Below are 13,809 nucleotides of genomic sequence, written 5' to 3'. Positions count from 1 at the left end.
AGACTAATCCTTGCTAGCAATTAGTCAGTAATGGCATCTAGTGTACCCACAATCCACTTGGTAGTCTGAAACTGCTCTATCTGCTGCAGAGGCTTTCCTCTTTCAGAATGCACAACATCAGGCCTCCTGTAATCTACTGTGAGTCTGTCTCGAGGTAAAAATAAATGTCACTTATTATTTTCTCCCTTCTTGAGTAGTTAATGTTTAATATTTAATTCTGACAGACTTCAGAATAATCCAGGAACAGTCTGTGGGCAAAGCATCACCTTATTTGTCTATATAACTGTACTTCAAAAAGTATCGTCACCTTGTATTAATATAGCAATTCCAGCAAGAGAAAACAGCCCGCAGATGCTTCACAAAGGTGTGAATTATCTGATTGTGAAACACCTGGGGACATGTTGCAGGGCTAAATAAATAAAGGCTTGCTCTTCAGTTCACATCGATGCTGTTCGTTCTACCCAGCACTTCACTCTTGATTCCTTTTCCTCCTGATGACTTATGTGAACCAGTCTTCTGATATTAGAGTCCTGCATCTCAGGACTATCCTTGTCATTTCTCCTCGAGTTCTCTCGTCTATCAACAACAGTCTGAACTCAGGGAGCCCAAACCTACATCCAACATTGCAAACATAGCCAATGGACATGAACTCCATTAGGTAGTGTATTTCCTTGCGAACAGCTATGAGCTCATGATCCAGTTTTGGTTTAGGTTGTTAATCAGCTCCAGCATCTTTTCTTTTCCAGTCTTTACAAATATTTTTATGTAGTTTTGATTTTAATTTTGTTCAGTTAGGATTCAACACACTCAGTATTCAGCAAAGAATACTGAGTGGGTTGAATCCTAACTGAACAAAATTGAGAGTGGCCCTGGATTCAGGGAGGATTCAACCCACTCAGTATTCAGCAAAGAATACTGAGTGGGTTGAATCCTCCCTGAATCCAGGGCCACTCTCAATGGAGGTCACTATCCATGGGAGCAGAAGCCACAAGCCATTTACGGACATGATGTTCTTCACTAAAAAGGGCAGCGAAGGTTGGATTGTGGAGGAAGAATGTATCACAGCAACCCACAATGTGTCTTGGATTGACACTTTCAATCCTTTGCACGTTGTGGAAGACTTTGCCACTGAGGAAAGTGACGAGGCCAGACCTTCATCCAACCAGTGATTTGAAACCTGGATCCTCGGATTATAAATCTGACACCCTGTCGGATATCCATGTTTTTGCAAACGTTCAGTGGACAGTGACAACACAGAGTTGGAGTGAATCATTTATACCACTTTGTGCATCTCCTTCTACAGTTACCTGGCCAGTGAGGGGAAGAGGGTTCTTCAGAGGGACTCACAGGTAGACTACAGTGCACTTGTGCCTGGTGCCTTGTCATTTGCAGATCCCATGTATAAACTAATCGTCCAATGAAGGGTCTTCAATCTACAGCATTAACTCTGTTTCTCTTCCCACTGACGCTGCATATTTCCAGCATTTTCTGTTTTTATTTTAAATCTTCACAAGTGCCTGGCTCTGAACTAGTGCAGCTGTAGCTTATTGCTGCAAAGCTTTTTTTTAACCAAAATAAACTTTATTCATCATAAAAAACTATAGACAATAATAAAACAGTGCAAACCTTTACATTTGTGTACAGATCAATCATTAGTGTTACCTTTTTATAAAAAAACACAGCACCAATGCCACTTGTGTGGCTCCCTGGGGTGATACCCCAATCCCATATTCACACCATTTAAGGAGCTTCCTCGCCTGACCCCACCCCTCCCTCTCCTGTGGCAGAAGAACCCTAAACTGTAGTCCTTCCCCACTGAGCCCTTGCGTTGGCTGCACCCAGCTTCAGTGCGTCCCTCAGCACGTACTCCTGCAGCCTGGAATGTGCCAGTTGGTAGCATTCCCCTACGGACATCTCACAGTGCTGGGAGACCAACAAGTTTCAGGCAGACCAAAGGGCATCTTTCACCAAGCTGATGACCTTCCAGCAGCAGTTGATGTCCATCTCTGCATGTGTCCCCGGGAACAGCCCGTAGATCAGAGAATCCTCTGTTACATATCTGCTGGGGATGAACTGTGTGTCAACCTGGCATACATCATCAGGCGACTGACACACTTTACTTGAGATCTGGGAAATTCATCCCTGAGGGAAACACAGTTCATTGCACATGACCAAACCCGTAGGGAATGTTGTGGTTGCTCTTGACAAGCTCTCATTGGCTGGTCTTCTCACTTGTACAGTCAGCATCAAGGACTAGGCTCCCTCAGCTCAAGTGAAACAAATTCCTCTTGCCCCTGTGGCAATATAGAATCTCCCACCAATATCCCTCGAATCAGTCGCTCTCATTATCCACCTTGGGGAGTGATTTTGATTGGTGATAGATGGTTGCTGGCTTGAGGATGAGTTGATGACGGTAGTGCAAAGCAAAATGGAAGATACAAGGGTTGAGCAGTGCAAAGGGTTGGCCGATAGAGTGTAATGTGGAAAAATGTGAGGTAATTCACTTTGGTAGCAGAATGAAAATTCAAATTATTATTTACATGAGTAAGACTTCAAAATATTGCAGTATGAAGGCACCAAGGGGTCCTAGTGCATGAGACACAGAAGGTTATCATGCAGGTACAGTAGGTGATTAGGAAGGCTTTGGAGACAGTGCAGAGAATGTTCAGTAGGTTAATTCTTGAGATGAAGGGATTGACGAGCGAAGAGAGGTTGAGCTTTTTACTCATTGGAGTAAAAAAGAATGAGAGGCGATCTTATTGAAAGATATCGGATTCTGAGGGGATTGATGGGGAGCATGCTGAGAGGATGTTTCCCCTACCGGGGGCATCTGAACCAGGGGTCATAGTTTCAGAAAAGGGACATTCCATTTTGGATTGGGATGAGGAGAAATTTCTTCTCTCAGAGGGCTGTAAATCTTTGGAATTTTCTGCCCCAGGGAGACATGGAGGCAGAGTCATTAAATATATTCAAGCTGGAGACTGATGGACATTTAAACTATAAGGGAGTCACGGGGTACAGGGAGAGAGCGCGGGAAAGTGGTGTTGAGGCCAAGGTTAGATCAACCGTGAGTAAGCTCAAGGGGCCAAATGGCCTTCTGCTGCTTCTGTGTCTTATGTTCCTCACGTAGTCCAAAAGGAAAGTGGAAGGGGGAGTGATGGAACCAATGCAGAAAGTGGTAAAAAAACTGAAGAAAGTCATAGAAAGTGGTAAGGGAGTAAAAGACCTGCAGACTCCATTCATGTAGTACCTTCAACATAGGGGATATCCCAATGTGCTCCACTGGAGTGTAACCAGATTAAATTTGATACCAAGCAATGTAAAGACATGTTAGGATAGCGACTGATTATGTTTTAAGAAGCGGCATAATGGAGCATTGCGGTACGTGGGGAGAATAAAATGGGTTAGGGTAAGGTTAGTATAAAAATGGGTGCATGATGGTCCGCATGGACTTGTTGGGCTGAAGAGTCTGTTTCTGTGCTGTGTCTCTTTATGGCTCTATAATGGAGGAGAGAGAGGCAGAGAGGTTTGAATTCCAGAGTTTGGGCCCTTAGCAGCTGAAGGCATGACTGCCAGTTGTGGAGTACAGACAATGATCTGCAAGAGGAAACTCAGGAATAGTGAAGGTTGGAGGAGGTTACAGAGCTAGAGAGGGGCAAGGCCTTGAAAGGATTTGAACAAGGGAGAGAACATTAAGTGAGAGGTTTTGTTGGTCCAGGGAACAATGTCAGTGAGGGCAAGGTACTGATGAGCAAGATAGTGAAAATCAGGATACAGGAGGCAGAGCTTTACTGTTTATACTTGAGACGGCATATAAGGAGGCTATTTGGCCCATCAGGCCCATGCTGGCTACCAGAAGAGCAATCCCATTGGTCCTCTGCAATTTACGTGCCCATTAGATCCTCTTTGATTCTTTTTTTTTACATAAACCTGTACTTCCGTGATAATCTATGGTGCCAATTAACCAGCCCGTCTTTGGAATATGGAAGGAAACTGGAGCACCCATGGTTACAGAAAGAACATGCAAGCTCCACACAGAGAGCACCCGAGGTCCGTGGAGCTGTGAGGCAGCAGCACTAACTGCTGCACCACTACGTACTCATGCATCATCCATCTACGTACTCTGCAAGTTATTGTAAAATGAGTAGATCCTTAATCTCTCGGGCTCAAAACACCAGAAGGACCAAACCAACTCCATTGGAAATGAGAGCACCTTGATGGAAATATATTGAGGCTTCCGTGAAAGAGGAAATATAAGCAGGAAAGGACCGTCTTCAAGATGTACTAGGTGTACAGGATGATAAGAGGCATAGATCGAGTGGACAGTCAGAGACTTTTTTCCATGGTGAAAATGGCTAACACGAGGGGGCATCATTTTAAGGTGATTGGAGGAAGGTATAAGAGGGATGTCAGAGGTAAGTTTTTTACACAGACAGTGGTGGGTGCGTGGAACGCACTGCTTGCAGAGGTGGTGGGGCAGATACATTAGGGACATTTAAGAAACTCTTAGATAGCCTCATGAATGGTAGAAAGATAGGGGGCTATGTGGGAGGGAAGGGTTAGATAGATATTAGATCAGGATAAAATGTTGGCACAGCATTGTGGGCTGAAGGGCCTGTACTGTGCTGTTATGTTCTATGTTGATATCCATGATGCACTGGATCTGCTCTTTCAGGGATGGGCATCCTGCCATCTCTGCACCTTCTCCCCCACGGGTTCCATGATCATGTGCCCCCTCTCCCTTGATCCATGAACCACCTCGCAATGCAGCACAAAATAGGAGGATGGACCCCAGGCTGCAGGTTTCTGGTTGACAGGCTGAAGTTATGGTAATCAGCATTTAGGATTCATTGTGTGCTGAACTACAAAAATTTTGTCTCGCTTTCAAACTTTGGGCAAAAACTCCACACACACTCTCATGCAGAGGTTGCAGAACTCAGATCCATCTTGCACGTTTTTGGATGCGAGGGTTTGCCAACTTGGTCGCAAAATGTCCCTAACACGAAAATCAGTGGAGCACAAGGGCAGTGAATGTTTTGTTGGCACACCAAAAATATGACAGAGCAGACCATTGGCATGCTGGTCTGCTATCCTTGTCCACCTGCAGAGAGGATGGGCTGCTGCACTGCTGTGGTAGCCTGCGAGACCTCGGTCACAGCATCATGCTGGGATTCCTAGGTGTGCAGACAGAGTTCCCAATCACTGTCAGGCTGGAAAAAATTGAGACCCAAGCTCTGCACAGAGCCCCGTGTGGGATTATTAATGTAGGAGTAGGACACTTGGCCATCGAGACTTCTCCACCCAATAACATCTTGGCCTACCTGATTGTAACCTCAACTGCACATTTCTGGCTGCCTGTGGTGACCTTTAACCCCATTGCTTAACAAGAATCTATTTACCACTGTCGTAAAAATATTCAAAGGCTCTGCTTCCACCGCCCATTGAAGAAGAGAGCTCCAAAGAGTCACGGCCCTGTGGGAGAAATAATTTTACCTCATCTCCCTTCTTAAACAGGTGACCTTTTATTTTTAAACCCTGATGTCTAGATTCTTCCACAAGAAGAAATGTTCAGCTGGGTAAGTGGGCCGAGGAATGGCAAACGGCATTCAATCCAGGTAAGTGTGAGGCATGGCATTTTGGGAAGTCAAACCAGGGTAGGACTTTTACAGTGAATGGTAGGATCCTGGGGAGTATTGTAAAACAGAGAGACCTAGGAATACAAGTACATGGTTCCCTAGAAGTGGCATCACAGGTAGACAGGGTGATGAGGAAGGCATTTGGCACACAGACCTTCATCAGTCAGAGCATTGAGTATAGGAGTTGGGATGTTATTTTCCAGTTGTACAAGATGTTGGTGAGGCCACACTTGGTGTATTGTTTACAGTTTTGGTTACCCTGTTGTTAAGAAAGATGTCATTAACCCGGAAAGAGTGCAAAGGAGATTTACAAAAAAAATTGTCAGGACTCGATGGTCTGAGTTGTAGGGAACGGTTGGGCAGGCTAGGAGTTTATTCCTTGGAGTGTAGGAGATGGAGGGGTGACCTTCTGGAGGTGTATAGAATACTTAGGGACATAGATGGGGTGAATGCTTACTGTCTTTTTTCCCAGGGAAAGGGAATCAAAACTAGAGGGCATAGGTTTAAGGTGAGAGGGGAAAGATTTAAAAGGAACTTGAGGGGGAACTTCTTCACACAGAGGGTGGTGCGTATATGGAGCGAGCTGCCCAAGGAAGTGGTTGAGGGAGGTACAATAACAACATTTAAAAGACAGTTGGACAGGTACATGGATAGGAAAGGTTTTGAGGGCCAAATGCGGGCAAATAGAACTAGGTCAGAAGGGCATCTTGGTCGGCATGGACCAGTTGGGCCGAAGGGCCTGCTTCCACGCTGTGTTACTCTAAGACTCTATGACTCTATTCACCCTTGGGTTCTTATACACTTCTGACAACTGGCGCTGTACTTCTCCTCGCTTCTTGATGTTGCACACAGGTTTTCTGGCAGACACCAAGCAGCTCACTGCGCAGAACCATCAGCCTTCTCCTGCATGCTGTCCCATCAACACCCTCATCAAAATATTCTGCAGCAGCAGTCTTGCCCTCTGGTGAGCCGGCAGCTGGGCTACATGACTTGCCCAACTGTAGGCCACCCCAACCAGATCTTGCCTCCGAACCAAACTTAAATGACATGCCATGCCGGTGCCTGAGCTGATGGCTGCAGTTCTGAAACTGAATGGGGACGTGTTGTTACCATCCCTGCCTTCTGCATTGTCTGGCTGGCTTTCAGTGCCTGAAATGAGAAGGACACAGGGATAGATTTGTGGTAAGGGGAGGTGAGGAAAGCAAGAGATGATTCAGAAAAGGTTGTGAGATGGAGAAGTGGTTGTGAGCAGGAGGGTGCGAGGATGCTCTCACTTCCTATTGCTTCTGCCCATGGTCTCAGCGTCAGCCACTCCAAAGGGTGGGCAGTGCCCCCTCACCTTGGGGAATAAGACATGTGACACTTTAGGCTGCTGCTGCCTCCAGTTTTGCATTCCCTTGTCCTGCAAGGGAGAGGAGCTACGTTAGGAAGTGGTGTGCATTGTGGTTGAGTGGTCTGACTCTCATGGTTGTACGGTATTTGCAAGCTGCGAATGGGACGCCTGTGAATGAAAGACTGTTCCGTGTGAGCCTGCCAGTATCTGAGGGATGGGAAGTGGTGCATTGAACATGTGCCTTCCCCATACTCTTGACTCCTGTTGACTTTTCACTAGCAAGTACACTCTGGGTCTTCCTATTTCCAAGAGATAAAGGATGAGGAACCATTTTCTAGAGCGAGACCCTTTAACCCTACCTCAGAAGGTCAGGTAGGGACTGGCTCAGGTCCACCAAAGTACCTCAACAGGGCACACCGCAATTGTCACACTCTGTCCCAAAATGACCTGATGCTGTGAAGGACCAGCCATGAGATTGCTGATTCTGTAAATTCAGACCCCAAGTCCTTAATGCACATATTTCCAAGGGTCAACTGTTCATCATTCAATCACCCAGTGCCCGTGTTGTTTCAACCAAATATTATTACCCCATTACCCTGGGCGACACAGGTTGGTTGAACTGCTGCCTAATAGTTGCAAGTTCAATTCTGACTTCCATGCTGCCCGTGTGGAGTTTGCACTCTCTCCTTCTGACCGCATGGGTTTCCCCTGGGTGTCCCGGTTTCCTCCCACATCCTAAAGGGGTGTGGGTTGGTGGGTTAATTGGCTTCCCCTACTGTGTAGGTGCGTGGTAGCATCTGGGGGAATTGATGGGAATTTGGGGAGAATAAAATGTGATTAGTTAAAGTGGGTATTTGATAATTTTCTCATTGTCCAAAAGGCCTTTCTCTGTGCTGTGAGACTCTACGATTATTTCTATGCCTCCATAATCAAAACACCATTAGAGGTCCATCACCATTTGGGATCTGACCAAGGTTCAAGGTGTAGGAAAAAAAAATACTAAGACACTTCCATGGAAATCGAGGGACAAATGAAAGGGGGTTATAACAACAACCTTAACTCACATTTATATAGAAGCAAAATACTGCAGAAACTGGTATTCTGCATTTAAAATAGTAAAATGGAAGAAAGCTACAAACACTCAGCAGGTCTTGTTGCAACTGGCTGCATATATTAGCTTATATTTAATATTTCAAACATTGTGAAGTATCTCTAGACCTGAAACATTGCTTGCTCTACAGATGCTGCCCATCCTGCTGAGTGTTTCCAGAATTTTCTATTTTCATTTCACATTCACCTTAAGCACAATGAATTGCCCTTCACCAGAGCCTCGTGAAATAACATTTGACATGAGGCCTCAGAAGCAGATATTAAGTCAGGTGGATAAAAGCTTAGCCAATTGGTTGGGTTTTAAGGACCATGAAGAAAAAGTTAAATGGGTTCAGTGAGGGAATTCCCATCTTAGAGCCTGGATGGCTGAAGGTAAGGTAATCAGTGGTGGAGGGAAAGGAATAAACAGCATATAACACATGGAGAGGAAAGGTTTAGAGGGATATGGGCCAAACGCAGGCAAATGGGATTAGCTTAGATAGGCACCTTGGTCAGCATGGACGAACTGAGCCAAAGATCCTATTTCCATGCTGCCTAACTCCATGAATCTATAACCAAGTGAGCCTTGTCTGATCTATATTAGGGTTGAACTAAATGCTATGAAGCTGCACTCTTGAGCATCCAGTGAACATTATCTATTTGGCGAATTTGACCTCTTCCAGTTAGGGAGGATTGAATAAACCTTCCACAGTGTATTAGGTGTTGGGTTCAGTAAGTACTGGGGCAACACCCGGTCATCTTGTGAGATGACACAAAGATATGTTCGTAAAGTTTACTAAGGAACTCATTACACCAATGGAACTATTTTTAGCTTGTATTCTATCACAGAGTCATGGAGTTCTACAACTCAGAAACGGGCCCTTTGGCCAACCATGGCCATACCAACCATGGTAAACAAGGGGGTGTAAGTTTACTCGGGATAAGTGGGAATTCAGAGTTAAGGTTACAGCCAGATCAAACATGATTCTGTTAGATAGTGGAGCAGGTTTGAGGGCCTAAGTGGCAACTCCTGCACCTATTTTGTGTGTAGTGATTTTAAATTGGGTTTCTCAGGTGGATGATTAGACAGTAAAAGTACTTACTTTGGTGATAAGCTCTTTTTTAAGCAATTAAATAACACTACCCCTCCTCCTGTCAGCAGTTCTTGGTACATGGTAACACCTTCTAAAGGCAAGACGGAAGAAGAACTATTCTGTTTTGCTGTCTGATTCTGCTGGTGGATTGGAGGTTTTACATTTGTGGTTGTGCAAATAAATTTTAGTGAAACTGAACAGGAACCCAAACCAAAGGAAACTCAAGTGCATTTTTTTTTGTGGGGGGGGGGAGGGGCTTCCAGTCCACATCCAAAGGAGAAAGTCTTGCTCATAATGTTTTACCTATTTGGGATTTTTTTTAAAATAAAAGTTCGTAATTGAAGCCGAGAAAATGGAGTCAGCACATCAAAATACAATGGAGTTCACCCCTGTTTCAACATCACTTCACCTGGCTGATTTATCCAGTTGCAACAAAACCTGGTGAGTGTAGTTTTCTTCTGTACTATTACGTTGATCACAGAATTCCCCCTTCTGTATATTTTGTTTCCAATATAAAGGTAAGTTGGCAACGTTGTAACCTGGCATTGCTGTAATGCTTCCTCAAACACTTTGAATCCTGGGGATTAGAATATGAGCCATGTGATGGGGTGAGGCAAGAGGGAGAGCTTTACATACCTGTGCAGAGTTTTTTGAAAGCTTGGTTCTCCTGTGGATGCCCTTCCAAACGGCACTGGAAGCGGTGCTGCCAGAACTCAGGGAACCAGGGGTTGCGGGTGTTGGTGTCCAGTTTCAGCTTCAGGTAGTAGTCATCGAACCAGGTGACCTCAGCGGACTGTAGCTTGATGGTGATTCCTCCCACCGCCTCTTGCTCGTAAGCTTCAATCACCTCCTCGCGGTCTGCCCATCCATCACTGCAAGGAGAGAAAGCGAGGAACAACTTGCAAGAACAAAACTGGGGCTGGCCATAACGTTTAAGACAGGCCCAAATAAATCCAATGGGAACTTTAACCAGAGAGTGGTGAGAACTGGAACCTCACTTGCTTACTTACCTCCTGAGGCTACTGGTAGATATTAATGGGAGATAATCACAAGGAGAAGGATGGGAAAGGGTCTCATCACAGGGTTGGCTGAAAGGGTAGGGAGGATGATCAGGGGGAAAATAAACTCCAGCAGTGATCAGATGGGCTGAATGGCCTGTTTTCATGGAGTACATTCTATGTAATTTTATTTTCAATTCAGCAGACCTTGGAACATTTAATTACCAAAGCCATTGTTTGAATTTTTGGAAGAGAAAAGGGGCAGGCAATAACTGAAAAACCTTGCACTAATGCACTTTGTCAAATGTAGTAAAACATCTTAAGGCATTTTCCAGATGTAAAATTGACACACCAATGGAAGTTCAGGACAGGTGATGAAGGAGGATTAATGAATGTCTTGGAGGAGGGGAGAGAGGTGGATGGATTTAGGAAGAGAATTTCAGAGGTAACAGCCCAGACAATTAAGGCATGGCTGTCAGTGGTGAATCAAAGGAAGGGAGAGCATGATCGACCCAACCCACAGTTCAATCATTACAGCTTGGCCTAGATAGCGCTGTTGGCAGAGTTTAAGGATTTAAGGAAGGTGGAGCTCTCAAAGCCCACGGGTTAAATTTCTGTCCAGGTATTAACCTTTGATTCAACTGTCTGGCTTTAAAATGTGAAACACTCCCCTTGGATGTTTGGATTCTGAGACACTGGGACCATTCGGGATGGAGGCAGATTTAGTTTGGTCAGGCTCTCAAGGGTCATGGGACAAAGATGGATAAACATACAAGTACGGCATAGTGGAGGAGGTTTGAAGGGCTGGATTCCCACTTCCTCTTCCCAAGCTCCCATGGAGCAATTGGAACTTACTCTGATCAGCAAGCCCACTTCCAGAACCATTATTATCTTTGCTCGAGTCAGCTTATATCAATCACTGTACCACAATGCCATTGTAAAGATGTTGATCTGTGTCCTTTATTGTCTTTCTCTTTTATAATTCATGCATATTGCAAGAAATTTCACCAAACTTACTTTCAATCCATTTGTTCTCTTGCTTAACTGGCATAACAGCCCCTAAACTGAGCCAACCAGATCAAGTAGGCATGTTGGTGCAGTCAATAGGCCTGGTGTCTCAAAGCTTCAGCAACCCAGGTTTAATCCTGACTTCTGCTGCTATGTGTGAGCTTTGCACGTTCTCCCTGTGACCGCATGGGTTTCCTCCGGGTGCTCCGGTTTCCTCCCACATCCCAAAGTCACACTTTAAATCGCCCACTGTAAATTGCTCCTAGTGTGTACGTGGCTGGTAGAATCTGGGGAGAGTTGATGGGAATGTGGGGAAAACAAAATGGGATTAGCGTAAACGGCTGGTTGATGGTCGGCACAGACTCGGTGGGCCAAAGGACCTGTTCCCGTGCTGTTTGACTCTATAACTCACTAAATAATGACTGCTTGATGGTTTCCATGGGTACCACATGAGCTGTGTGCAAGCTGTACTATGTAGAGGAAGACCTGTTATTGCTACACTGATCTACTTATGAGCAGGTGGGGTATTTCAGCTTAACATATAGCTGCTCTTTTTGGGTGTTTATTAATACTGTGTTACCCCCCCCCCCCCATACATTGTGACAGGAGAGAAAAGCCTTGTGAGAAGATGGGGTGAGGTGGGGTGGGTTAATTGATAGAAAGAATTGTGTTTATGAAATTGCCTTCATAACTAGATGTCTCAATGCACTAAACAACCAGTGAAGTACTTTTGAAGTACTGTTGTGATGTGGGAAGCAAATGTGTGCACATCAGGCTCCCACCATCAGCAACAGGATAGTGTCTAGATAATCTGCTTTTTTGTAACGAAAACAGAAAATGCTGGAAACACTCAGCAGGTCAGGCAGCATCTGTGGAAAGAGAAACTGAGTTAACGTTTCAGGACAAAGACCTGTATTTATGCATGTGCACTCCCAACCCATCTTGGACTAATGTGCATTTGCCCAGTGTCTGATCTCCTAAACCTGAACTATTCTTCTTTCAAGTGTTTCTTGACTCTGTCAGTCTCTGCGCTGTTTCTGATTGAGGGGTCAATATAGGCTCAGCCTGTAGAGCATTTTGCTGTTCAGTTTTGTGACTGATAACTGATACCAATCACTACAAACACTCTTCAGTACAGCACAATGTTTTACTTGAAATAGCAGAGGATATGCAAATCTATTTATATTATAATCAGCATAACATGTTTAAACACCAATGAAATTCACACCTGATCCGCTATAATCAGTATAGAGTCTGATGCAATGTTTAAACTCCACCTACCATATTGGATTGCTTCACACAAAATCATTAGTGTTTATATTCACAAACCACCAAAAAACAACCACAAAGATTCGCAGCTAAATCTGACACATTAAGCATTAGCAGAACTGCTTCGCACTTTAAACCTGTTTTACTTAAACTCAATCTGCTGTTTTCCACAATGGCTGTGACCTCTGTTGTGGTTTGGTAACACCAGAGCCTTTTTTGGTTTTTCTATGATATTACATCCAACTCTTCACTGTTTAAATTTCCTAATGATCCCATTCTGCCTTTGCACTCCTGAACTGGCAGCCATGGCTTAGCTGGAAGTACTCTTGCCTTGGAGCCATTTGGGTTCAAGCCCTTACTCTAGATCTAGGCTGACAATCCAATGCATCTTTGAAGGAATGCTGAATTACTTCTGGGGCAATGTTAAACCAAAGCCCTGTCAATCCTTCCAGTTGGAAGTATACTAAAATAAAACTCATGCCTCTGTTTTGAAGAAGAGCTTTTCTCTCAACTAATATTGTTTCCACAAATGCCCATGTGAGAGTGTTGTCTCCCTGGTGCTGGGGCAATGGATGTCATTGAGAGATGGTACAATATTTATTGGAAGAAGGCAGAAGTTGTGATCCATGGAGGAAACCTGTAACATGGGTAGGAAGAGTGATGTCTAGCAGTCAAAGTTTCAGGGGCTGGGGAGTGGGGGGAGGGAAGGGATAGAGAAGGATGCCAATGATATTAATCTCAAGCTTACTCCCAATGCCACATGTAATAAAATAAGCCATCACTAGAAGTGCTACAGGAGAGAGGACTTCAGATTCCAAGGGCATGAGAACCAGTTCTGGGCAGAAAGCTCCTGCTTGTAGTGAATGGGTCAAACCTCAACAAACCTAGGGCGTCTGAGGATATTAATTAGCACAGTGAAGGAGAGATTAAACTGATTCAGTAGGAAGGTGAGCACCAGGTGAAACATTAGAGAGGAGAAGCAATGTGCACAGGGAACTGAGAAAGACGAAGAATACTTGAGCAAATAATAAAGAAAAAACAGAAAATGCTGGAAACACTCAGTAGGTCAGGCAGCAGAGAGGGGAGAGAGGGAGGTGACGGGGGGGAAGGGGAGAAGTCAAGTCAAGTTTATTGTCAAGTGCATAAGTACGGTGAGGTACAGGTACAAAGAAAATCCTGCTTGAAGCAGCATCACAGGCACATAGGTACAGACAACACAGAATATAAATTATGCATAAGTTATACAAAACTGTGAAGAGAGAGAGAGAAAAAAAAGTGCAAGAACAAGACATTCATGTAAAAAACAAAGACACAATCAGCGACAAGTCCATGGCAGTGCAAGGGGTGGTCTGTAGTGTTCTGTTGCTGAGGTAGGGTTAGGG

The 13,809-nt window shown here is 44.6% G+C and overlaps 1 protein-coding gene across 3 annotated transcripts in view; it reads right to left on the bottom strand.

Annotated features, from left to right (window-relative positions):
• The window catches only part of LOC127567794 (metabotropic glutamate receptor 1-like), a 150,145-nt gene that overhangs the window by 33,171 nt on the left and 103,165 nt on the right, over window positions 1–13,809 (bottom strand). For all 3 annotated transcript variants that reach the window (XM_052010853.1, XM_052010854.1, XM_052010855.1), the window contains one exon: window positions 9,789–10,024. In XM_052010853.1, coding sequence (XP_051866813.1) covers window positions 9,789–10,024 — 236 coding nt within the window. The remainder of the gene's footprint in view (window positions 1–9,788; window positions 10,025–13,809) is intronic.

The sequence above is a fragment of the Pristis pectinata genome, chromosome 3, assembly GCF_009764475.1.
Source record: "Pristis pectinata isolate sPriPec2 chromosome 3, sPriPec2.1.pri, whole genome shotgun sequence".
Lineage (NCBI taxonomy): Eukaryota > Metazoa > Chordata > Chondrichthyes > Rhinopristiformes > Pristidae > Pristis > Pristis pectinata.
This window is presented reverse-complemented; position numbering and strand designations above follow the sequence as displayed.